Raw genomic sequence first — 27,723 nt, 5'->3', positions numbered from 1 at the left:
CGAAAGCATTCCCTCACCTAAAGAGGCTTCGAACTGAGATTAGAGAGTTCGATCGTTATTTGCGGCCTTTGGTGCGCGTGTCGGCGCACGAATTGACGGAAGTCACCACTCGTCACGTTCACTTTCTGTGTACGTGTCTCCTTCTCGAAGAGGCCATTGCCAAACAAAGCAGGTCGCAGGATCGAATCCCGGCTGCGGCGGCTGCATTTTCGATGGAGGCGGGAATGCTGTAGGCCCGTGGGCTCAAGATTTGGGCGCATGTTAAAGAACTCCAGGGGGTCGAAATTTCTGAAGCCCTCCACTACGGCGTCTCTCATTATCATATGACGGTTACGGGACGTTGAACCCCACATATCAATCAATCATCTGTCAATCGAAGCGTTGCGATATATGCCAACGCTCGCACAAAAGGGAGAGAGTTCAAGCGACGGGCATCTTTCTTTGTTTACACTCTACAGGCAGACGATGGAACGCGTTCAGTAACCCCGTTTAATGAACGTGGGAAGAATTCGTTTCCTTCACTGCGTAAGCGGTTCAAGGCAGTGCAGAGGAAATCGACAAAAGCACGTTTTTTGCAGTGTTGCTGAATAACAAGAAACTGCGTCAGAAAGAAATAAATGAAGACGTGCTTATCTGCTGAGAAGAATTGGTCATAACAATGCGGCCATCTTTCTTGTGAACATTCCTTCGTGTCTCTTTTGCATACCCGCTTTCTTTCTTTCTTTCTTTCTTTCTTTCTTTCTTTCTTTCTTTCTTTCTTTCTTTCTTTCTTTCTTTCTTTCTTTCTTTCTTTCTTTCTTTCTAGCAGCAAAAATGGACGTTTAGAAGAAAGGTCACGCATGCATTCCAATACGGGCTTGTAAGGAGCTTAACAAGCCACAATCAGTCTGCATGGCAACAACGTAATATACGCCGTCTGCCCACGATAGATCGCGTTCTGCAAATATTTCACTGCCGAGAACGAGGTCGAAGGTTCGATTCACGACAAGTCAATGAAACTCTTCGAGGACAGCATCTACGGGCCCTTGCAGCCACCGCTGGGACCCGTATACATAGTACAGCCTCTTGAGCGATTCATGTACAGGTAACGAAACCTGCAGCAGAGTCTATTGCCGACATCCATAGGCTTTCCATTCGACATTCACCTTTACCCCGTCGCGGCCACTTTCGGAGCTTCTCTTGCGTTTTTGCAGATTCCCCGGCAGACTGCTGGGCAGAACACAATGGTACGCGACTGCGCAAGCCTCCCAATGTACGGGTTTGGTTTCGACACTGGAAGCCACAGAGTTTCGCCACAAAGCTTTGCGAAAGCTACACCAATTCGTACTGAAATCTGGCCGCAGTGTTATAGACGTTTCCTCAGCACAGTGTTTAATCATTCAGAGAGGAAATTACGGTTGGTGCATGGAATTATACACAACTCCAAAAGTGTGCCTAATAAATGATTATAAAGTGAAAACAAATTTGTTTAATTTGCCTTTTCTTACTTGAAATTGTGCAATAATATTTTCAGAACGTTATTTACACTAAAAAGCAACTGCTTCAAGTATCGAGTGCAGTCACTGTCGTGAATTTCTCTCTTGAAAGAACATCCAGTGGCCTCTCAACTGTTCAACAAACTAAGAAAAACTCAAATCATTTAACTTCCTCTCGATCCTGCCGCACGGTTCTTGGCCGATCCTCCTTTTTGGTTGTGCGCCAGTATTATAAGGATCATCATCATCATCATCATTATCACTCTCAGTGACCAAGATATTGCGCATCACCTGTAGATATGCTCGTCATACCGTGGTACCCACGTCACTCTTCAGAATAAACTTTAATGTTTGCTTCCTCTTTGCGTAATTACCAATGTGTGAGCAGCAAAGGATGATGAGTCATCAGAAATTCGATACAGCAACCAAGCTCTTGTTCACAGCGCAGCGCTGTGGGCAAAGACCGCACATTGATGCGCTATGTGACTCTTTGTACTGACGCTAGCTAAACAGCATTTTCTTTCCCGAGTCACCCTTTCACTTTTTATGTGTCGGTTAGTCCCTTTCGATCACGGCAGATCCTCTGCCTGCACCGTCGTTTTCTCATGCGAGACCGTAATCACATTGGATATGGCCGTCACTTTCGCTCCAGCTCTGCATTCATTTGTACGATAGCGCCTGCCTACACGAAGACGACGAAGTCGAGACGGGAGCGCGAGCGGCAGAACACGCGAATCAGACGACACGTCTGCCCTTCCATTGTGTTACCCAGCGGTCAGGCACTGAACGCGCGATTCATCACGTATTCATCACATGGTCCCGGCCTGGATTGAATGCCCACGGCGAGACGAAAGAAGACGCCAGCGCGCGTATAGTTTGTCTACAGAGGTATGTGATAGGTATGCGGCTGCATTCACGATTGTTCACGAGATCTTACGCGCTTCGCGTGTGACAAGGTGTCATATGCAGTCAACGCCATCGCTCGTTGTGAGACGTGATGCTCGCGAGAACGTGAAAAACAAGTGAAAGATAAGATGCAATACAGACTTGAAGAAGATGTGAAATAGACGCGAAGCGGACGTGAATGTGATGGTGTGATACCGAGCTGAAGACGAAGATGTGACACAGCCACGAAGAAGTTGTGAAACAGGCGCAATGCACGTGTAAAGAAGACGATGTCACATACGCTCAATTCTACAGTAATCAAATAAGTTATAGGCCGATCTTTCAACTGCAGACGGTGAACAAGAACGAGATTGGGAAACAGATGCGAATAATGATTGACATATACAGGTCCGATAAAGAATATGTGTAACAGGCGTAACACAGATATGAAGAAGACGCAATACGGATCTGCAGAACTTGTGAAATATACATAAAGAAGTTGTGAAACAGGCATACCGCAGGCATGAGAAAGATGTGACTCAGACTTGGAGAAGAAAATGTGGAATAGACGTAAAGAAGTTGTTAAACAGACGTAAAGCAGACATAAACAAGACGTCAAATGCGTGAAATATACTCAAATAAACCTGATCAAGAATATGTGAAACAGGTGAAAAACACAGAAAAAACGGTTCACACGTAAAGCGGAATAATGAGGTACGAATGTAAAAAAACACAAACAAGAGAGTAAGGCATTGTGTTCCAACAGCGTTGGTCACACGAGTAGCCTTCTGTTCCCAGCGACAAACGACACCGTCTTTGTTCGTGGCAAGGCAGAATTGTGTACGCACGCTAATTCGCCATGCGTGTCGTGGACATCACGGGGCGCGGACAACCGAGAAAGCAAGCGACAATGAAGCTTTTCCACACTGACGTGCACGTCTCTCCTTGCATGCAACGCGATATAAATGGACATAATGCGAGACTCAACGCAAGTGACATAGTTACCTGAATGATATGAGTCAATTGATGCACGAGCAACATTGCGGGAAAAAGGAAAAGACAATGAACATTGTGCCGATTTGTAAAGCGACCACACGACGTTCGACAGAGTACCCGAAATTAATGCGTTGCTAAAACAAGCATACGTGAAACTTGGTGAGTTTTGAATATCTCCAGTAGGGCAATGAAACAAAATGCCCGGAAACAAAAACTATTATTTGTTTTCCGATACAGGGGCGATCATACCCATTTCCTACCTTTCATACAAATTGGTGCTTGCTTCAGCTTATTCCTCCATTTCCCATAGTGCGCAATGTTAACAGACACGATCGCTGTTCTTTTTCAGCAGTCATGCATTCCAACAGTAGCATAGTCACGGGAGAGGGTGCGTGGAAACTGGCCCCGAAATCTGGTTGTTACCTATACGAGCATCGAAAACAGGTTAACGAGCCGGCGGAAAGCAACCATCTCCCCCTACCATTCGTTAACTGCCTGGTTACACCGTCGGCCGCCAAGCAGGCACGGCACCAAGTTCACCGCAGCGCTTGTTCCGGTGGCGTCTATAGCTTCACAGCCGGACGGACGCGAACACAGTGAAGTACGAGATCTTTCCACGTTAGCATATGTGTGACCTAAAGACCGGCGCATGTGCGCAAAAGAAGATTCGCCCGCTGCTCACCTTGCCCTCTTGGCAGTCGGCGATGCACTTGATGGAGGCCCTGACCAAGTTGCGCACTCCGCGAACAGTGCCCTGGCGGGACAGGATGGCCTTCTCGACGTCCAGCGGACGTCCGCAGCTGACGCCGCTGCCGTCGGGCGAATACGACGGGGTATCCTCGAGTTCGCGCAGGTGGAACTTCATCTCGGCGCCGGAGTCGCTGTCGTAGGGCGCCTCGTCGTCGCTGCCCGTGCCGCTAGACGCGCCGCTGCTGCTGCGCTCGTCGGATTCCGCCGTCGTCGCAGCGGTCGCGGGAGACTGGGGCGACACCGCCGCCGGGACCACGGACACGCGAACCACGTGGGGCACGGGACTCGTCGGGCTGACACTCAGATCGGCCGTCGTCGTCTTCAGGGCAACCGGAGAGCCGTTCACCATCACGGACACGGGAGATGCCGGCGCAGCCATAACGGGCCCGCCGTGTTGCATGTTCGAACGCAACGAGATCCTGAAACACAATCGAGCACAGTCGAAGATGCCACCAAACACCGAGAAGAAAGAACCAGAGCCGCGGCTAGGCGACCGGGTAGTCCATCCCAGCAGGAGCTTATCGGGAGGAGGGGGTAGTCCAGATACGGTGCAGGTTGCCGAGCCGCGAGAATTCGATCGGCAATTAAGTGCCCCGGCGATAGGAAACACGTTTCGAACAAGGCTGAGCGAGTGGCACACACACACTGAGCGCAATGCGGCCGTTGCGCGTTGAGACGTTGCGCTTAGGCTACCGAGGCCATCGCTGAATGAGGCTAGTCTGAGAGAGCTGCTCCGCCGTCTTCGCTCGTGGGGCCGGTCGTGCCGGCAGGATGGGAGAGTACGGATACTCCTCACTCGGCCCCCACCTGCGAGAGAGAAATGAAGAAAAAAAAATAACACGCTTAAGAAACCGGGCGTTAGACATGCTAACAAACCCTCTGTCTCACATGGTGCCGAGAGAAACAGGTTGGTGTGAGAAGGAAGAGAAGGAGAGAAAAATGGAGGGAGAAGATGAGGAAGGAGCGACGGAACGGCGATCTTTCGAGGTGCGCGCGCAAAGCAAGAAAAGGCATCTCGAGCAGCAGGGTTTTAATTGACGTCGAAAGATGGCGCTCCTTCTTTTCCTCGGCGCCAGGTTTGAGATTCTTGTAGAGCGAATGTGAGCAAATCATGGAAGAAAATGACCGTAGGCCTAGTGGCGATTCATCATGAAGAAAAATGACTGCATAAAAATACTAAGAAAGAGGAAAGAGACAAACGAAAGCAGTACAAATAACTGTTTGTGTAATGAGACGAACGCCTAGCTTATGTACATACATCACACACATGTGCACCGAAAAAAAAAACGATAAAATACGCAGTGACCTTATACAATAACGCGATAGAAGTGCTAAGATAAATGACCGATAATACACCAGGAAACCGAGCACATCAGCGTCTCGTAGAAAGAAACAAATGTTGTTTCTGAGTAACTCGTCAGCCAATGTATTGCCACATTTTCTCCTTAAGTTTTGGCTACCCAACTTTATAAACGTTACACATGTACTCATATGATATAGCCGTCACGTTGGGTTAACGTCAATAGTAGTTAGGTGTCATGCGCTGAAGTAGATTTATGTAGCAGTGTCCAGGGATATCGTCCTCGCGAGCACCAGCGCTTCATAAAAGCTTATCGTTTCTGGTGTTGCTAATACTCATATTCCTCTTGGCATCGTTACACACGTGCAAACAACTTGTTATATTAACATCTGCAACTCTTCAACATATGTCTCTCGGTGCAACATTTATAGATATATTTAGCGTAATTTCATGACGTGTCGCTCAAAAAATTACAACATGGTCACCTTCCCTCCGCGTGCTTCGCATAACATCGATTCCCAAAATACGCGGGATCTGCAATTTTCTTCTATTTTTCTTTAGTAATGTAGTGCCAACAAACCCAGGCTGTTATATTCTGACATTTAAGCCATCAAGACGGCATGAAGCCACTGACAAAAAGTATGCTTGTACGATTTATAAGCTAACATTATTTCACTGTATGATTGTTCGTAAAAGAAGGGGTTACGTGAAGGCAGTCATCATGAGAACGGAAATTATTGCTATTATTAGTTCAGCGTTTCCCCGCGCTTCCTCTGGAAAAAAATTATAGTTTCACGAGAGGCGTGTCATTTTGGTGGTATTCTTTTAAAAATGATCTGAAGGATGGTGATGGAGACTGAAAGAATCACGCACGAACAGTCAACAACGTACACACATGACTAAGGTATTCACCCAAGAGCCACGCCTGTTTCCGTATGCACGCCGTTAACTCCCGATACATTCATGACCCTCTTTGTTTAAGTTCGACCACAACGACCTACAACGTTTCCTTTGTTTGACATTTTTCACATATTTATAGCATATAACAAAGTATCCCTCTCAGCGATCTCCGCCCCACGAAAGTTACAACTAATGAAGCTTACTCGCTGCATTTAAGCATAGCTTATACCATCGAGAGTATTATATTACACTGATAGCAGCACTGGTGTAGACCGGGTGCTTATGATCTTCGTTGCTGCCTCGCAAATAAACGAATAATGCGCAAAGGTCTATAGACCACTCTCGCGCGGGGTGGCCCGGACGTTACGATGCCGGGCCACCCACGGAACACCACTCGGTGGTGTGTGTATTGCGATGATTAATGACGATCTCGCTGCCAATGCGCAACGCGGGCTGCTGCTGACGCAGTCCGCTTACGTGGGCGTGCACTTAGCGAAGGGCATGGGTGTCAGAGCATATCCGCCCACATACTTCAGAAAGAAGAGTAATGCACGTTGCAGAGACGATGAGACGATGACCCGCTGATTAACTCCGGGTCCGTCCAGGCTATCTTCACTTTCTCTTCCTCGGTGCAGGTTATGACAGCCCTTTTGACAGCTTTGGCGCGTGCTTATTGAGAGCTGCATAAAAGTTCGCCGAGGCCCAAGCTGGGAGCGCCAGCAACGTCTCGCTGCTCCACAACACTGCGCCCCTCGCTGTGTTGCGAGTTTATCGTGCCGCAATGACGTTTACTCAGTGAATGCCCCAGATCCCACTCATTGTGGCAGTCGATGTCATGCAAATTCATAAGTGAGTAATGGCTTATATGGATTATTTGGGGGGGGGGGGGGGGCAAGCTCCTTAGGGTGTGGTGGGTCATTCCCTCGTAGTATGCTGTAGCCACATCTAGTTAGTTTTAAGAATTGCTCACTAGATGGCGCTGTGTTTATGTGTCCTTGAGAGTAATATCACTAGATGGCGTTAGCGGTTTCCGTATAGTTGACGATTAAAGAGAATAGATGGCGCTCTTTTGAGAAACTCACAGCATATCCAAGGAGTAAATGATGATGGGTGGGGTGAAACGTCCGTCCGATGCGTCCTCTACTGTGGTATGAGCGGACAGACAGACAGACAGACAGACAGACAGACAGACAGACAGACAGACAGACAGACAGACAGACAGACAGACAGACAGACAGACAGACAGACAGACAGACAGACAGACAGACAGGCAGGCAGACAGGCAGGCAGGCAGGCAGGACAGGACAGGACAGGACAGACAGACAGACAGGACAGGACAGGACAGGACAGGACAGACAGACAGACAGACAGACAGACAGACAGACAGACAGACAGGACAGGACAGGACAGGACAGGACAGGACAGACAGACAGACAGACAGACAGACAGACAGACAGACAGACAGACCATAGAGTTTCCTACAATACTTACTAGAGGGAACTCTGGCGCTAGTGTCTATGGGAGCTGCAACGCACGGCGCTTCAAAAAGCATGGGAATGATCGGTAGTACACACATTTGTCTAATCTTCGTACTTCTGGCCTGCCTTTGGCTCCGTGTGCGTTCATGTGGCTTAAAGCTTTTTCTCACAAAACAAAAAAGCAGCAAATGTTCAGCGATTGCGCTTCACCACCATATTTTTTCTACTTATTTTTTCAAATCAGGTCGCGAAGTTCAAAAGGGTTTGTTCTTTTCTTTAAAACGAAACCGTAACCAGCAATAAACGAAGACGCAAGTACGATTCGCCGTCCGCAAGTACGAAGACTAGGCAAATGTGTGTACTACCCATCATTCCCATGGTCGCTGAACGATCGCAGTGCCAGAGTGGCCTCTAATTAATTTCGAGAAACTCTATGAGACAGACAGACAGACAGACAGACAGACAGACAGACAGACAGACAGACAGACAGACAGACAGACAGACAGACAGACAGACAGACAGACAGACAGGCAGGCAGGCAGGCAGGCAGGCAGGCAGGCAGGCAGGCAGGCAGGCAGATGGACCGACGGACGGATGGATATAGATGGACGCTTCGTTCCACTCACCATCGTTCACTCCGTGGATATGCTGTGAATTTCTATTGCTTTGGGCCAAGCGTTGCAAGTTAGCTCCACCGCGGTTGTCTAGTGGCTAAGGTATTGGGCTGCTGACCCGCAGGTCGCGTGATCGAATCCCGGCTGCGGCGGTCGCATTTTCAATGGAGGCGAAAATGCTTTATGCCCATGTGCTCATATTTGGGTGCACGTTAAAGAACCCAGGTGGTCGAAATTTCCGGAGCCCTCCATCATAATCAAATGATGGTTTTGGGACTTTAACCCCACATATGAATTACTCGTTGCAAGTTAGAGTGACTTCTTTGTACACAGTAAGAATGGTTGACGAGTTTCCACTCCAGAATTGGAATGATTCCACATTTTCGCGATCCTGGAATGAAATTTTCATGCAACGGGCACGACTCCTGAAATAATGAAATTTGAATGCAATTACGTACATTTCTGGAAATAGAGCTCGTTTTCGTATATACGAACCATTTTTTAACCTTCAGGCATTATTAAGTCAGAGCCTCGAATTTAACAATAAAGTAGTATTTTTGAAAATGGCTTGGCTGATTTCAAGCACTGCAAATTTGTAAGAAACGTGCCTACCACAACTCCCTCCCGGGAGATATACTCTTATAGCCCGAAAGATCAGGCATTCTTGAGTGTCGAGCTGAGTCAGAGCTGGTCAGCCCGCACTCCCACTGCAACGGGGTATATCATTATTATCATAATCCTTTTTTTTTCATATTTCTTTCGCTCAAGTGCTACGAGTTAGCTTATACCCAAATTCGCATCTCAGGGCAAAGATGGCATTGGCGAGGAACTGATTTAGCTACACCCTTAATTGCTGCTGCTGTAATATGATGCTCAATTTAGTAAGGTATACGCCTGAGTGCAAGTCGAAGACGAAGGCCACAACGCATCCTCTAGGTCCACGTTTAGATAGCCAAAGCCAAGGGTGTAAAAGTGTGAATGATCTGCCTCTTCGTAAAAGAGGCCCCGCCGCGGTTGTATAGTGGCTAAGGTGACCTGAAGGTCGCGGGATCGAATCCCGGCCGTGGTGGCACATTTCCGATGGAGGCGGAAATGTAGGCCCAGATTTGGGCGCACGTTAAAGAACCCCAGGTGGTCGAAATTTCCGGAACCCTCCACTACGGCGTCTCTCATAATCATATGGTGGTTTCGGGACGTTAAACCCCACATATATCTATCTACCTGTCTTCGTAAAAGAGAAAACGAGACACAAATTACTGTATACAGACAAATACGTTATCTCTACAGATACTGGAGGGAGAGACATCCCTGCGCGTTGATTCTAAGTGATACCTCCACACGAAAGAGGCGAATGCTCTATCACTCTATCTACAGCCTGATATTTATCGCACGCGAGCATTTCAGTACCTCACATACGTTGATAACCTCCTCAGCAAGGAATACATTGCATACGTGTACGCACAGGTGAACTCAGAAAGTTATCCTCACACCATTCATGCTTGTGGGAAGAGGAGGAGGAGGAGGAGGAATAAATGAGGAAGGACCGGGAGGTTAGCCAGTTCTCAGACCAGCTGGCTACCCTGTACTGGGGAAGGGGGTAAGGGGGATAAAATGCTCGCGGGAGCCGCTTGTCAAGCGGGAGTGCTGATGACCAGTGCGGCCGAATGTTTCGTATTCGATGCAAACACACAAGGTGCTCCAGCGGTGCACCGTTTCAACTAATACCAGCAGACTTAGAGGGTCTTGGTCCACCTTAACCAAATCTTAATTTCCTTCATATTCATGTCTGATCAAGGCGCGTGGAGAAACCGTCCAGTTTCATTTGAACACCCCTTTTGTCAGCATAAAAATACGCTCTGCCATCGTGTTGGCATTAACGCATTCAAGCTTAAACAATATTAAAACTTAACCATTCGTTTGAACTGGCGGAACATGGGAGAGGCCTTTGTCCTGTAGTGGGCCCAGTCTGGCTGCTGCTGCTACTGATGATAATACTTATAATGATTATGATGATGATGAACATGCTGACCATGCAAATATTAGAGATAACGAGAGAACAGCCCCTGTAGGAATTAGTATGGTGCTATGGTTGTACCGCATGCACGAGACATGTCACCAAGCTACTTACCAATGGCCTTGATAACGTGTTCCGTGTACTTTTGCAGTTATCATAATGCATGTGATGCCAGCAGCTTTATGGGGCGTTCATTCTCAACTCGATAAAACTATGAAGGTGTCTTGCCTATACGTTGAGGAATTGCAGGAATGGAATTGAGTGCGGCTATTCCTTGAATGAGAATTGGCTAAGTTTTTTTTTCATTCAGACGAATTGAAAGCAATGTAATTGCAGCAAGTTCCAATCCTCCGAATAAAATTGGAATGAAATGCAGGCGCCCATTCCTCAACAGTGTTTTTGAGTAGTTTTAAGTAGTTACATCTAGCGGCCATGGTGCTCGTGGGCAGGCTCGTAGTGAGGATTTTTTTTTTCAGGTGGAGGAAACACGTGCTGAAGGGCCTTAACTATCTGAAATGTGTGCGTATTTAAGGAAGTAACAAAATGGAGGTGGGAGAGGCTCATACGACCCTTGCACTCTCCATCCCTCTGACTACGGAATCGATCATGGGCTTACCAGGCACGTCCACTTCAGTGACGCCCAAATGTATCAGATGGCCCCGCCGTGGTGGTCTAGTGGCTAAGGTACTCGGCTGCTGACCCGCAGGTCTCGGGATCGAATCCCGGCTGCGGCGGCTGCATTTCCGATGGAGGCGGAAATGTTGTAGGCCCGTGTGCTCAGATTTGGGTGCACGTTAAAGAACCCCAGGTGGTCAAAATTTCCGGAGCCCTCCACTACGGCGGCTCTCATAATCATATGGTGGTTTTGGGACGTTAAACCCCACATATCAATCAATCAATCAATCAATCAATCAATCAATCAAATGCATCGGATGGTACGACGTCACGTCGGTACTCCAGTTAGAGCACAGATGACAGTTTTATCGAAATGAAGTGCCCATTATACCATGTGGTGATGTGCATATGATAAGAAATGGTTTCCGTCGTATTTCTCTGGATTGGACAATGACTAAGTATAGAAACAGCTGATCGCCGACCAGCCCATGTTCTCTGAGGTGGCTTAAATTATTGGAAGACGGTGGCTGTGGCCGGCCCACCTGCAAGCGCCGCATTTTGTCGAGCGGGCGGGTGCCGAGTTTTTTTTTTTTTTTTTTTCGTCTACTGCGGCGTCAACAAAATCTGCGAGCTATGAATGCTTCGATTAACTATCACTCTATAGGCCAGCGAAATTCGCGGAGCTCTCTCAGCCTCACTCGTGAAATATATTGTTGCGCTTAGGGCTCACTCACTCTCACACTCACCAAAAGTTGCTTCAGCTGGACTCACTCGAGCTGGCCAAAGTAACACTCGCCCGGATTCACTCAGACTCACGGCTTGATCTCTGTCTGAGTGAGTCGAATGATGAGTGATTCGCCGACCGTTGTCAAATGACATATTTTAACACGTAGCAAAGGAACACACAATGTCTGGTCGGGCAACACCTTCATCTCTAATGGACTGAGCGCAAATCCAGAAATCAAATGTACAGCATACACACATGTACGGTGTCAGCAGTACCTTATAGGCTATCCAGCAGTCAAACACGACGCACGAGTGTATGTTTATTTCAGGGTTTGCGCTCAGTCTAATACAGTTGGAAGTGCTGCCCGTTTAGTCATTGTGCGTGTGTGTGTGCACGCGCGTGTGTGTGCGTGCGTGTGTGTGCGTGCGTGCGTGCGTGTGTGTGCGTATGTGTGTGTGCGTGTGTGTGTGTGTGTATTTGTGTGTGTGTTTGTGTGTGCGTGTGTGTGTGTGTTTTGGTCTGTGTTTGTGCTATTTCGCGGCTGAAGTATGTCATTAAGCAAGTACCTGCTAGGCCAACAAACAGTTTTTTCAAAACGTACACAAATCTTTAGTCTATACCGTTAGTGATCCATCGAGTGCCCCCCTGTAAAAAAATAATAAGCAAATATAGTTAAATGTTGATCTGCGCTCGTTAAGCACTTGACCTCCCGGCTACGGATGGTGCTTTTAGTGACCCAGTCGTGCAGGATTAACCGCGACTGCGGGTGTTCCTTCATGGTTGTTATCACGAGCGCTGACCCACGACTCCGATACCCGACTGCAGAGCAATCGCCGGGTCGTGGCCTATGCGAAAAACAAGCGCTAAATGCGGCGGGAATCAGTCAGTGGGACTTCGTTCGGGCGGAACTAAGTCGTTGCTTTAAGCCGATTCCGGCCATGATGCTGCCCTCTGGAAGCAAAAAAAAAAATGAAAAGAAACCCAGCTAAGAACACGGCAGTACTGCAATACATCGAACTCACTGCCGTATGCCGCAGCGGATAGGATGTTCTTTCTCATTTCATTGTTATTCATTTATTGTATCATTATTATGGATTTATTGCCAAAAATAACTGAAATGAAATGATTTACATTTATATACATTTGTCTCTAATTAGCCATACCACCTTTATTTATTTATTTATTTATTTCTCTCAGTACTTACAAAAGGCCTCGGTCATGTGGTACAGTGGTTGAAGCACTCGGCTACTGACCTGAAATTCCCGGGCTGAATTTCGACGGCGGGGGTCACATTTCGATGAAGGCGAAATGCTACGAGCCCCGTGAACTGTGCGATGACAAGACATGGTGAGGAGCACCGAATGATCAGAATTTCCGACCATTCGGCAGGCCCACCAATGACATAGCGTTTCGCGTTCCTATAAATTAGTCTCACACTCGTTATTATTTTTCGATCTGGTGGTACGGCTGAAGGCAATCGATTCACCTGGTCGCAGCACCAGAAGCACTTAGCAACAGTCACACGAAATGCAGGATTAACGGTCACCCGAGCCGTTCGACACGGGTAAAAAAAATATAAAAGAATCTAAATGCGAGTCGTCGGACCTCCGTACGAAACAAAAGCTGACCGCAACCATCACCCGGTCGGCCACAGGCGCGCGGATAATCTCGCGGCAGCATGGCTAATCCGGCGGAACCCCGACGTAAACAAACAGAAAACGACGACCGTATGCGGCTGAAGAAGGCGCGCATTCCAGTCCTGCTGTGCCGCTTACTCCGTGCCTCTACAAGAAGGAAGGAGAAGTAGGGAGCAAGCGCGAGAAGAAGTAAAACTCCACCACGGTGTCGCGGCTTAAGTCGCCAGCTTTCCGGCGATGTCACGGGTCTCTCGGCGGATTAGCGAGTCACGTGATACTATTCGCATTGCATTACATGCTCGCACGCAGACACAAAACAAACGCGGTCGGCCGGCCACTGCGGCTTACATTTGCGTCCATCTTTCCTTTCTTTTCTCTCTATCTCTCCTGGATCGCGGTGGTCTGTGCGCTTCTTTGCTCCAGACGCGAGGTGTCGTTCCCAGCTCCACTTCTCACGGGACCTTCCAAATCGGAAGGAGGCCACGGTCGCAATGGGCATTCCCGAAAAACAAAACGTTCGGACTCGCCTGACGCGGCGGAACGCAAGTTTTAGCTACGGAACGATGCAAACGATGGGTAGAGGGAAGGGGAAGAAAGACGCAAGGGGAAGAGAATGCAAGTTTGCTGCGGTGAGGTGGAAACCATCGGGAGAGGTTGAATGGAGAGAGGGGGTGGTTTGTATTAGGTCATTCGTGCATCTCCTGTAACCCCGGCGTGCCCTCTCTGTGCTTGTGAGGGCGTCAATTCGCGTTTAGCGGTTGAGCGGAAACCGCAGCCAACGACGACGAAGAAAGAAGAAAAGAAACGTGCTTACTCGTTGAGAACACAGTGGAGATGAACAGCCGTCTCGAGTTGCAGTAAATTAGCGCACGGGTTTGGAGAAATCACTTGTGCTCCGAATTATTTCACGCTTTTACTGATGTATCCCGCAGTGCGCGGATTACTTCGTATGCTATGCTGTAAGAGCTCACCCAGGTGACGTTCAGCGTGTCTTACACTTTTCTCGGACTCAAGTTGTTCTTGTATGAAGCCAGCGATAAATGAGAGGGATGTACGCGAGCCTATGCTTGCTCACGCGTTGTTACGACCGGGGTTTGCAGGCACGGAAGGTCCGGGATGAAGTTGTCGAGGCAGGAGGAAGAAAGAGGGTTTATTTACAATATATACAAGGTGAGCTCTCGTACATGACGAGCTCTTTCTTACATGGCGAGCTTTCGAATCTGGCGTTCCTCTACCTGGTGCTCCTTCGAATGAGCCGGTGGTTCATTATAAAGGGTATGGGCTCCCCAGATCCCTAGATCAGGGAACACGTGCATAGGACAGCGTCGACCAATCGTGCATCGCCCCGACTCGCGGCCGCCAACAGCTGACATTGATATGACGCATTCGTGACGTCACAACTACAGGGTCGTCGATATTCTCCGGTGTGCCCAGACACCGCTCAGAAGAACCGGTCCACAAAAAAGAAAAGACAAAAAACCTGCATAAAAATGCATTTAATAATTTTTCGGTATATTTTTTTTTTAACTTTCAGTGAACGTAATCTGGACAAGGTGTTATAGTTCTCTTGGTGCTACTGTAAAGGGCGAACTTGTCCTTTACAAGTGAACTTGCGGAAGCATTTCATATAACAATGCTAGGGCTTCCACCTGTATCAGCCACCTATCTTTGTCAGATATGGCCAAAGATGTGACACTTGTCGAAGGGAGGGCATATCTGAGCAGAGACGCATGCCATGTATCTTCAGTGTCTTGCTTTGACTAAGGGTGAGCTTGCAATAGGCGAGGGGAACGTTTGGGCATATGTTTTCTTTTGCAGCAATAGAGCCTCGAGTTTCGAGTAAGCGCTCGCGTTGTGGCCTTTCTTGTCCCTGTCGCCTTAGTGCTTGCAACTGGTAAGTATGAGTCAGTATAAACTATAGCCTGATTTTCTGTTTGCATGCTTCAAAGGCTGCATAATGCGAAGCGAAGATGGGCGCTCGCAAGGTCTCCGCGATTAAAAAGGTAGTGGAGACGTTTGCTTGGCCTAACGCCTTGCACGCTAAACTCCAGATGAACAGGATAAAGAACGTAGTGAGTTTGATCCCTGCCGTGTGAAGCTTGATTTGATTTGATTGATTATTGGGGTTTAACGTCTCAAAACCACTATTTGATTATGAGAGACACCGTAGTGGAGGGCTGCAGAAATTTCGACCACCTGGGGTTCTTTAACGTGCACCCAAATCTGAGCACACGGGCCTACAACATTCCCGCCTCCATCGGAAATGCAGCCGCCACAGCCGGGATTTGAACCCGTGACCTGCGGGTCAGCAGCCGAGTACCTTAGCCACTAGACCACCGTGGCGGGGCCCGCGATTAAAGAGTAGTTGAGACGTTTGCTTGGCGTAACGCCTTGCACGCTATACTCCAGATGAACAGCATAAAGAATGTAGCGAATTTGATTCCAGTCGTGTGAATCTTGCCGTCATTACTAAGCGTATAGCGCCAGCGTGACCCCGATGTCGCAGCTATTCTCCTGGTTGTGTGCGGCACAGCCGCCGCAGACTGGGGAGGAACAAAACAGAAAGGACAACAATGTTTCCGCGCTTATTCAATTCTCTCGTTCTTTTCTTCCAATCCCCAGTCGTGTCGCCAGCCGCCGCTGTAACCGCCTATCGCGGCGCTGTCCTAGTGGCCCCAAAATGCGACCGTGGCGGCTCCTGCGACGACAGTAAAAGACGCGAGAGAGTTCAATCCACACGAGACGTCGCGCTCAGGACACGCTCTCAGATGCAAATTTTTTTTTCTCGCTCCTGTAAATTGATAAAACGCCCTATACGGAGAATGACTGCGCCGGTATATTGTGAACGGGGGTAGGCGAGCGAAGAAGACGAAAAGAGGTTTACGAGACAGTCAAACGATTGTTACAAAGAAAAAAAATAATAATAACAACGATGTATGCAAAAAGGACTCGCGCGTGCTGCAATAGACACGCCTTTTGCTTTTTTTTCGTCTCGATTTAACGAGATTAATTTTTTTGTTTCTTTTTTTTCGCCCAAACAAGATTGGTTTAGGCTGACTCCTTGCCTCGTTCGCGATTGTATTGCGCGGTTTCGGGCTGCGATTTCCTTTTCGCGTCGGGACCGAGGCACGCCAGCGACAGTATTAGCAACGAAATGGTACGTCTTGTTTTAATATCGGCTGTCAAGCGTGTGGCCGGTGAGTTAAGGATTAATCAAACACGGATCGTACTATAGGGGCATCATTTGGAATGACCGTTTTAGCTATTTATTTTCCTGTTTGAGGCGAGATTGTCTTCAAGCAGACGTATGATAAAGCTCTTAAGGCATTTGCGTAGAGTGCAAACAGAAAAAGTCAGGTTGCCGACAACTACGGCACCCGCAATCGATCTGGGCCTCTAATGTAAATACAGAAATGACCCACTTTTGATACGAGGGCTGCGCACACTTATCGGAGCGCTGGTTTGCCTAACCTTTCGGGAGTTTTGTGAGCAGCGAGCTATAATCTGTCGGCGCTTGTCACTATATATATATGTTGAAACTTTTCGTAAACCTTTGATTGGAAAGATCGTGTGAAGTGTTGTTCGCGCATTCTGGTCCACCAATTCGAATAAATTGTAATAGTTGAACAAACTCCTTCGTTGATGTGGAGAAGCTGATTAATGCACGCACGGTGTTTTCATTCGTGCGGCTTCGCGAAATAATCCCCAACTCACCGAGTTGGTCTACGTTTCTCTGAGCAATGTAACAGGGCGTGCACCGATAAGAAACATCGAAAACGCGTCCGGCTGCTCTAGTATCCCGAATATGCTAATTGCGAAGTGGGACCATCCACCCGGTTCTGGCACCATCTCCCCCCCCCCCCCTTGTCATGAAGGAAAGACATATTTCGGTTTTTTTTACAGTGAAGCTGTGTCGTAGCTATGCAAACAGTAGCCCTGAAAACAATAGCCCTGCCAACAGAGAATTCCTTGCAGTCATGTACCACATTATTATTACATAAAATTCGCAAGCCTCATTACTCACGCTGGGCCGCTAAAACATAAACAAGTAAACATTTAACAAGATTAAGCAAAACCTTTCACCTAAGATGGTCAGCCTGTCTGTAGTCCAGGAAACCGTGTGCTCGGGTCACCTGCTCCGACTACGTTGACACGGTATTCCATGGAACGAGCTTGAAAGCCGTGCCTCCCACTGCTCACGAGTAAACTCTTTGGTGTTAGCTGTACCGTGTAATCCATGACATGTTCAGCTTATGTGTAACAGACAGAGTTTGGCGGGCAAGGCAGAAGGTGCAGATACAGTTGTATACGTGGCAGGCACTGTTCCGTGGATCGAGTATACGATGCCGCAAACATGGCGTGGCCCACTGTCATCAGGAAGGATGTCTCTCACTTCCTTCGCAAAATGACATGCCCGTGTCAGTGGTGTTCGGGCAATCAACTTAAAAAGTTTTAACTATACCCCAAGGGAGGCGTGAAAGTGCTATGCCAGATCAGAGGAGAAGCCCGCGTGACCACGCATGCTGCAGAACCCGTGCGCTTTTTACTCGTGCTCCACCTCGACGAACAAACAAAAAGGTAAGAAGAAAAAAACTGGAACACCGCGGGGGTCGCGAACAACTATGTCGACGTGTCTCCGACGAGACGCCGCCACTGCTTTCTTTGGTATTCCCACCTATATTCTTTGTTTGTTGGGCTTTTCTATCCCCCCCCCTCCCCCCAGTGGGCGAGTCTGTCCCCAGTATACTTACATACCCAGCGCGCACAGAGAGTTCAGCACGCAAACGGGCGCTTCCAGCGGAACCATCATCCTCTCGGGGCGTTGACGACCGTGGCCCAAAACTTGGCACGAAAGCGCGCGCGTGTGTGCACGCGCTCGACTCTCACGCCCCTGCACACGCTCGAAGCACGAAACGAGCAGCAGTAAACGTGCCGTCCACGGGCGGGGCAGAAACGTGAATTAAATTGTCGAAGGATCGTTCGAACTCCCCGGCAGCCAAGCTGACGGCCGGCTCTGTTCACGGAAGATTCACCATCGAGGTCACACGTTTACCCCCGTATTCACAAACGCTTCTTCACTCAAGAACTCTCCTCGACTTGAAAAAGTCGATGGAAGCGCCGTCTCTTGGCAGAACAAGTTACTGCATGTCGGCAATATTCTGCAGCGATTCTCAAGAAGCGCAGCGTCAATTTCAGTCGGGCAGCGGCGCAGTGCTTAACTCATTCAAGTGAAGGATGGAATTCGAGTCGAGGAACGTTTCTGAATACGGGGGTTAGAACTGGTGGAACGTGCGTTGCACTCCTGCATGGCCTCAGCTCTACAATACGCAATATATTTTCGCCTGCATTAGTGAGCATTTTAAGTGAACAAGCAGTTGAAAGCGAAGGTTTCTAAGTGATTGATTGATTGAGTGAGTGAGTGAGTGAGTGAGTGAATGAGTGAGTGAGTGAGTGAGTGAGTGAGTGAGTGAGTGACGAACTTATTCCGAAATATGTGTAGTAGCTGGTCTGAGACGGACCACTCAGATCGTCTTCCTGTAACCTCTACTGGATAGCCCAGGTTTGGTCTTGTAGATCGGAGCTGAGCAGAGTTTTCCGCCATCGCTTGCAGACAGGTTATGCGAGTCTAATTGAATTTTCTGGCTGCCTCTTCTCACCTCACAATGTTGGTTGTTGATAAATGCTGTAAATGCAGGGTCACCCCAGCGTCTTTTTATGACAAAAATAGGGTTGTTATTATCATCACCAACATAATAATAATAATAATAATAATAATAATAATAATAATAATAATAATAATAATAATAATAATCATTGCTAAACTGTCACACTATTTAATACATAAAATGTATGATCTGTATATTGCAATTTTTTTATGCTCCATTAGGCGCTTCATGTCTCAGCAATAATGTCTGACCACCTCGTGCATGGGCGATTTAACTTTCCGTCAATTTTTACTGTGTCTATCGTTAAACTTTTGATCAATTTAAGCGGCATCTCTCAAACATGACCAAAATAAAGAAGTTTCGGTTTCCTAATCATGGCATTTAATGTTTATTCGCCACAAAATGTCGACACAGTAAAGGAAACATTTTGTAGCTCTACAGATGAGTCGCATTGGTCATGGGACAACCTCCGACATCGAAGATTACAATATCTTTACTACGATACATGTCAATATTTTCCATCCTTTTAACAAACGTGCCGAACCATAGAAACAAAGCTAAGCGAAAAAAAGAATTGGCCGCCTATCTGCGTGCGTCGCTGCAAATGTCGCCAAAAGGCCTGCCAAGCACTCATTTATGTTTTGCCTTGCCTCAGACTGCGCCTCCTCCATGTTGAATCGGCCGCATCTGACTGGCATTGACAAAATAGAGGAGGCGCTGCGACAAAGTCGCTGCGAGAGATATGAACGCCATCTGGCAGTGTCGTCGTGAAACATGAGCTTGTGCAGAACCCAGGGCTATTGACAGGTGACAGCACCACATCGTCGGCAGAGCGCTTTTTTTTTTTTCGGGCATAGCATCACACTTCCAGCATAGCGTAAGAAACACCCACTCTTCGTTCATATAACGTCGCATTTTCAGCGCAGAGTAAGAAACACTAGCGTCTTCGGAATTAGAGAGAGAGAGAGATAAAGATTCAAGGAAAGGCAGGGAGGTTAACCAGACGCACATCCGGTTTGCTACCCTGCACTGGGGAAGGGATAAAGGGGAGAAAAGAGGTTGCACAAAGATGAGAAGGTACACACAATCACGAGCACACTCGGGGAGCACACACAGTTCACAGGCGGTCGCTCAGGTTTGTTGACTTAAGGTAAAGAAGCAGTGCTTTAGTTGCTTTCTGCGCAACTGAGGCAGATGCCCAAGGTCCTAGTATCTTCTGCACACAAAATGGTCCGGGGTCAAGTCGATTCAAAACCATCCGTAGCTGGCATCGCTGTGTGTCGTAGCAAGCGCAGCTGCAGAGGACGTGTTCGATGGTTTCTTCATCTCCGCAGTAGTCGCATGTAGAAGTGTCTGCCATACCAATGCGAAAGGAGTACACCTTTGTGAATGCAACACCCAACCAAAGGCGGCATAACAGTGTCGCATCGGAGCGGGAAAGTTGTGATGGTAGCTTTAGCTTGAGCGAAGGATCCAGTTCATAAAAATGACACCTTTGGAAGCTGGTAGACGACCAGAACGTGCGTGTGAGATCTCGAGCCAGCAGGTAAAGTTGTCTTGCTGCATCATTCCTTGATAGAGGAATCGGGACTACACGGGTTTCTTCATGGGCTGAGCGGGCTGCATCATCGGCTAGTTCATTTCCGGTAATACCGATATGTCCAGGCAGCCATTGGTATATAATATCATGCCCTCGTGCTAGAGCTTCATGATGGCAATGCCTTATTTCTTGTACCAGTTGGTCATGGCTCCTCCTACGCAAGGCAGACGGCAAACTCTGAAGCGCTGCCTTCGAATCACAGAATATGACCCATTTTCCTGGACGTTCTTGAACGAGATATTGTAAAGCAGCCCTTATAGCAGCAAGCTCTGATGCCGTAAATGTAGTCATATGCGACAACTTAAACTTGATTGTCATTTCTGCAGCCGGAATTACAGCGGCACCTGTTGAGCTGCTGGATGAGACGGACCCATCAGTGTATATCTGCGTTCGGTCTAAGTACAACTCATGTAATAATAGCAGTGTTGCTTGCTTCAATGCTACTCTGGAGTGACTGCTTTTCTTTTTGATTCCCGGAATTTCTAGACGTACTTGCGGCTGGTCGAGGCACCACAAAGGGCATGCCGTTCTCGCAGCTGGTGTATATCCTGATGGAATGCTGTTTAGGTGCTTGGCTATGACGTCTGAAAACGTAGCACGTGGTCTTCCGGAAGGTAGAAGGGCCAAGTGGTGGTCGGGGACACGGCTAGCATGTCGAATGTGCGCTCTGAGGCAATCCACAGCTATATATGTCCTGACCGGATGGTCTTTGGCAAGCATGATTGTGGCATAAGTAGAAGCGCATCGGGGCAGTCCTAGGCAGATACGCAGTGCCTGACCCTGTAAACTCTCCAATGAATGAGTATTCGATTTGCAAGTGTTAGTCAGTACCGGCAAGCTGTAGCGCAATAGACCCAGAAATAGGGCCCTGTACAGCTGTAGCATGGAGGCCACAGAAGTTCCCCATGCTTTACCGCACAAGAATTTCATGATATGCACAATAGACAGCAGTCTATTCTTCAAGTACGCACAATGTGGGCTCCACGAAAGACTTCTGTCGATTATTATGCCCAGGAAACGATGCGTCCGTGCATATTTGACACTCTGCTCATTGATGTAAACAGGGTATGGCGTCATTGGTTTGCGTGTAAACGCCATCAACGCGCACTTCACAGTTGATATATTTAGGCCTTGTTTCTGAAGGTAGGCTGTTGTGAGGGTTGCTGCCCGCTGTATTCGTGCACGCACCTGAGGGCGAGTAACTGCAGCACTCCAGAGGCAAATATCATCGGCGTATATGGATAGGCACACCGACTTTGGCGGAACCTTCACCAGACCAATGAGGGCCACATTGAACAATGTGGGGCTTAAAACACCTCCCTGAGGTACTCCGCAGTAGGTGTAATGTTGGGCAGTTGTACCCTCATATGTTTGTATAAAGAAACCTCTGCCAGTTATATAATCTTTTATCCATTGAAACATTCGTCCACCAATGCCCATTGCTGCGAGAGAAGTGAGGATGGCATCGTGAGCTACATTATCATATGCACCCTTCACGTCAAGAAAGAGTGCCACTGATATGCGCTTGCGACTTTTTTCTTGTTGAACAAATGTCGATAAATGAAGGACACAGTCAATGGAGGAGCGGCCCCGACGAAAGCCTGCCATGCAAGAAGGGTATTTGGTGTATCGTTCCAAGTACCACTCGAGACGAAATAGAACCATTCTTTCCATCACTTTTCCGAGGCAGCTTGCGAGGGCAATAGGGCGATACGCTGTCAAGTCCAATGGTGATTTTCCCGATTTCAAAAGTGGTATTAATCGACTCATTTTCCATTCTCGGGGAACACTGCCGCTGAGCCAGGAGTTGTTGAAGCATGTTAAAAGTTCTTTTCTAGCTTTTTGTCCAAGGTGTCGCAACGCACTATAAGTAATACCATCAGGACCTGGCGATGACATGCGCTTAGAAGCGACTAACGCACCTTCCAGTTCTTCCATGGTGAACGGAATGTCCATTTCTGGTAATCGCGTCTCAGGAACGATCACGGCGTCGATGCTCTCGTTCACAATATTCCCGGCAACTCTCGTGCAAAATTCTTCAGCCACCTCAAGTTCTGTTTTTCCCTGATGGAGTGCCAAAGTTTAAAAGGGTGCCGTTGTTGTGGAGAGGAGCGAAGACCACGAACTGTTCTCCAGATATATGACAGCGGTTTATGAAGGTCTAGAGATTCGCAGAATGCTTTCCAGCGTTCGCTCTCCAGTTTGTAAATGCGTCGTTGAATCTTTTTCTGGAGCCGCCTTGCTTCCCTCAGATCGTAAATTGATCTTGTGCGTCTGTATCGTCGTTCTGCACGCCTTCGTATAGCTCGTAATTTTTCCAGTTCGATGTCAAACTGTGTTACTTTAGACGAAAATGGTAATTTACATTTGGACGCTTGCATAGCTTCCACTATGGTATTTTCCAGGCTGCAGGCGAGGCCTTCTTGGCAAGCGTTCTCAACACGCGATGCAAACATCGACCAGTCAGTGCCAATTGCAACACCGGAAGAGAAATTTTTTACGATACCATCGATCGTCACGTAGGTGGGTATGTGATCACTCCCATGGGTGTCAATATCGCAAAACCACTTAACTTTGTGAGAGAAGCACCGTGACACCAATGTCAGGTCAAGGCAACTGCCATACGTGAGACCCCGCAGATATGTGGGGGTACCATCGTTCATGATGGAAAGGTCGTAATCGGAAGCGAATGTAACAATGTTACGGCCCCTGGCATTCATCCTAGTGCTCTCCCAAAGCATGTGATGGGCGTTGAAGTCACCGGTGATGATCCAAGGCCCATCGGTTCTCATTAGGATGTCTTTTAATCTGTCGCAGTCAAATCGCGATGACGGAGATATATATCCACCAATAAGCGTGAACGAAACTGCATTCTTCTTCACACGAAGACACACGTACTGATTGTCATTTGAACTTATTGGGTGCGAAAGATAAGTCAAGTCTGTGCGAATGTAAACAATTACTTTGCTTCGTTCTTCGCAAGCGGCTGAACAAAAAACTTCATAACCGGACAATTTATAAGGCGTTGACACGTTTGGTTCACATATGACAAGTATAGGGAATTGATTGGCCCGAACAAATTGGCGAAAGTCCGAGATACGGGACTTCATGCCTCTGGCATTCCACTGAAAAATCGACGCACTTTTAACTTCAGTGCGGAAGATGAGATTTTGTTGAGCCATTGTGCTTATACGAAGTTAGCAAGAACTGGATTCAGTGCATCCAGTATTTGCAGTGCACTCTTAGCAGACGGAGATTGTATGCTGCTCAGTAGCGTGCGAATCGTGGCAATTAATGATTGCACAATTGCAGCCACTTGCCTGTCTTGGTTGGAAAGATCTCGAACCGGGAGCGCGGACTGGCCGTCATGAAGCTCCTTCGGTTCGCATGATGCTGCTTCCCTTTGAAGTGCAGGCCACTCTGTCGCAGTTATGGTATGCTCACTGGCTTTGTCCTTTACAGCCTTTCCCGCGGCATGTGGTCTGGGAGGCAAAGGAGGTGGTACTGATGAGGGATCACGCAAACGTGTCGAGGAGGTAGCGGGCGTCCTCGAAGACCGACGTCGACGTGAACGACGCCTTCTGACTTTAGCTGCGGCTTCTCGATGAGATGAGTGATCGCGCACCATCTCCTTCAAGATGGCAATTTCCTTCTGAATCCGCGGGCAGTCCTTCGATGTGGCTTCATGGGATCCATTGCAATTAGAGCATTTCTTGACAGTTGCGACGCACTTATCCGCTTCATGGTGCTCGGCGCAGCGGTGGCATACCACCGAATTCTCGCAGACGCTGCTCACATGTCCAAGTTTCATGCATTTACGGCACTGGAGAGGCTTTGGAATGAAAGGCCGCACAGCATGTCTGAAGTACCCCACCTTCACATGAGAGGGTAGTGATGTGCTCTTAAACGCAATCTTCACACAGCGAGACATCCCTAGCCGGGTGACATCAACAATTGGAGTATCAGTTGTTGACTTGACAAGAAGTTGTAAGTCCTTATTGGAAATAGCGACATCAATGTCGTAGATCACGCCGGTTACTACATCACATCCCAAGGGAACATGAGAGCGCACCTGGTTGCCGTCCAAGTCAGTTACACTGCGCAGAACGCCCAACGCGCTTGCGTGCAAAACGTCCACAGCTAGTATATTCTTTCTGGCGTTCACTCTTATGTCCGTGATCTCATTTGGCACGAGCGTTTCCAGAGACCTCGACACAGACTGTCTGTTAAGGCGTTTCATGCTGACGGTAGGAAGTGCAGGCAGAAACAGGATGGTATAAGTGTTCGATTTTGGCGCTTCAATTACAGTTTGAATAGTTGAGGAATTACGTATCTATGTATCTTATGGTAAACGAGCACACCGTTGAACGTCTAATACTTACATATCGATGTTGCGCCTCAGATATGCGTAATATTTGCTTTTTGATCGACAGTGTTCACAAGTACGAACGCAGCCACCAGTTGAAGGTGTCTATAGGCGTTCAGCAAATGCTTAAACTTTGGCCCGGTGGCGCGCGCGCGGCGCGCGCGCGCACACACACACACACACACACACACACACACACACACACACACACACACACACACACACACACACACACACACACACACACACACACAAACACACACACACACACACACACACGCACGCACGCACGCACGCACACACACACACACACACACACACACACACGCACGCACGCACACGCACGCACACACACACACACACACACACACACACACACACACACACAGAGAGAGAGAGAGAGAGAGAGAGAGAGAGAGAGAGAGAGAGACAGACCCAGATGCCTGCGGTGAAGTATCGCAAGAAAGACCATTATCTTTAATTTCACATTTAAAGAAAATACGGGCTATAGTGTGCGTGTGAAAAGGAGCGATGACTACACGGACGAAGCCGGAAGCGAAAAGCAAACGCCGGAAGCGAAGGTGCGCACGAGTACAGTATATACGCCACCACTCGCTTTCGGAAGTCGATTTATTGCCGGAACGAACGGGTCTCGTCGCGGTTTGATGGAAGGGCGACATCTTCCGGTGGAGGGCCCGTTCTTCCACCCGGAACCGACAGCATCGGGTGGCCCGCTCCGGCGCATCAGACAGCCGTCGTAATCGAATATTACCCGTTACAGCTCGTCGCCACATGCCAACTGTGCCAGAAGCGGGGACCCCAGAAAACGAACGGTTTGTTGTACGCCCTGTAAGTAGCGGTCCTTCTTTCCGCCGCGCGATGCCAGTGTTCGGAGTGCGATTATAGGTTTCACCCGTACTGCGTAGCTACTGTGCGTGCAACGGTTCTATATATGTACGCTCTATACTCGGACGCACCTTCATTCACTGTTTACTCTACCGTCTGCTGTTAATGTTGACTTAGTAGCGTTGCGCCTTTTATACCTGTTATTATTTCCGTAACAATACCAACTGGCCATCACCGTCCAGTTAAAGAATCTGATTAGCATCGAAAGGCAAGCGGAAGCACTCAGAAATGGCTCCCATTTAATCAGAGCTCTTATGTACTATAATTGCTCAGTCAACACTATGAAAATGAGCGCATAAGGGCTCCCAGCTTGAGCATGTTCATCATTCGAGTAAAATGCGCGCCGATATCCATTATCCATTATCCATTATCCCTGGTCACGTTCGCATTGCGTAAAAATCCCACGCCACTGCTGCTCTCACTCGCCACAGTGTTCTAGTGGTACACGACTGCCGACTCGAAGGTCGCGCGATCGAATCCCGGCCACAACGGCCGCATCCCGATAAAGAGAACATGCTCGAAGACCATGTAAATAATTTTAGGTGCACCGGCTGAAAAAAAAAAATCCAGCTGGTCAAAATTTCTAGAGCACTCCACTACAGCATCTCCCATAATATTATTGTTGTTTTGGAACCCCAACAATTACTACTTAGCAATCGCGCGGTGCTTTTCACGGACGTTTATGGTTGTTTTATGAAACCGTGTCGCTTAGTATATATTGCTGTCTTCTCTGTGCCGTTCCTAAGCATTCAGTTTACCACCTCTAAACAGGCTGTTTATATATCTGTCCTTTTTTGGCACTATACGTAAACAGCGTACGCTACAACAGCACGAGAAGCTTCATGGTCACCCTGAAAGTCGACGCCATATGTAAGCAGGCGTTTTTTTTTTCAGCCTTATTACCTACTTCAAATCTGCTTTATCCATCGTTTTTATTGCCACCTTCCATGCAGAGCGGTCAACCGGAACAAGCCCTAGTTCACGTTCTTCCCGTTCATTTTCCTTATCTCTGAAGCGCGAACATGTGTATGTATACATACGGGAAGCAATTACTTTTTTTCGTACAGTCTATACATGAACATAAGCAGTATAGTGCATCATTCACACAGTAACTAGCCAAACGAGTCATTATTGGAGCGCGACGGAAACCTGTAAAGTTCGCCCATATATAGCGTGCGTACTGCGCTCGGGCGTGTCAAGGCCCGAAATAGCAGAATATCGAGGAATATATGTTAAATGATGCATTCTGTGACGAATAGCTCCTAAAAAGATTTTCCTCGCTTAAAGGCTGCCGTTTCGTTGCTGCGTCATGGCTCCGGCTTTGAAATTGGTTGCCTACGTTCCCCGCTTAGTTTTCGAGAGGCCACTATTGTGAGCATAGAGAAAGCATGAAGCGTATACGCAAGAGGAAAGATCAAAAGCAATCGCAGGTACCGTAACTCTTTCTTTCTTTCTTTCTTTCTTTCTTTCTTTCTTTCTTTCTTTCTTTCTTTCTTTCTTTCTTTCTTTCTTTCTTTCTTTCTTTCTTTCTTTCATTGACGGTCATACATTCATAGTGGTTGTGGTGATGGTGGCACCGGGGCCACCTCCCACCACCACCATAACCACCAGTGCTACTACTACTACTACTACTACTACTACTACTACTACTACTACTACTACTACTACTACTTCTACTGCTACTACTACTACTACTACTACTACTATGGCTATGATGACGACAGAGACGACGACGACGACAACAGCAGCAGCAACAACAACGAAAACAACAACCACCTTCACAACGTCCCTTAT

The 27,723-nt window shown here is 47.9% G+C and overlaps 1 protein-coding gene across 2 annotated transcripts in view; it reads right to left on the bottom strand.

Annotated features, from left to right (window-relative positions):
• LOC119169959 (glutaredoxin domain-containing cysteine-rich protein CG31559) overlaps nt 1-27,723 on the bottom strand; it is a 200,586-nt gene that overhangs the window by 128,252 nt on the left and 44,611 nt on the right. For both annotated transcript variants that reach the window (XM_075881744.1, XM_075881742.1), the window contains exon 2: nt 4,039-4,913. In XM_075881744.1, coding sequence (XP_075737859.1) covers nt 4,039-4,506 — 468 coding nt within the window. In that variant the 5' untranslated portion in view covers nt 4,507-4,913. The remainder of the gene's footprint in view (nt 1-4,038; nt 4,914-27,723) is intronic.

Source organism: Rhipicephalus microplus, chromosome 2 (assembly GCF_043290135.1).
Source record: "Rhipicephalus microplus isolate Deutch F79 chromosome 2, USDA_Rmic, whole genome shotgun sequence".
NCBI classification, from domain to species: domain Eukaryota; kingdom Metazoa; phylum Arthropoda; class Arachnida; order Ixodida; family Ixodidae; genus Rhipicephalus; species Rhipicephalus microplus.
This window is presented reverse-complemented; position numbering and strand designations above follow the sequence as displayed.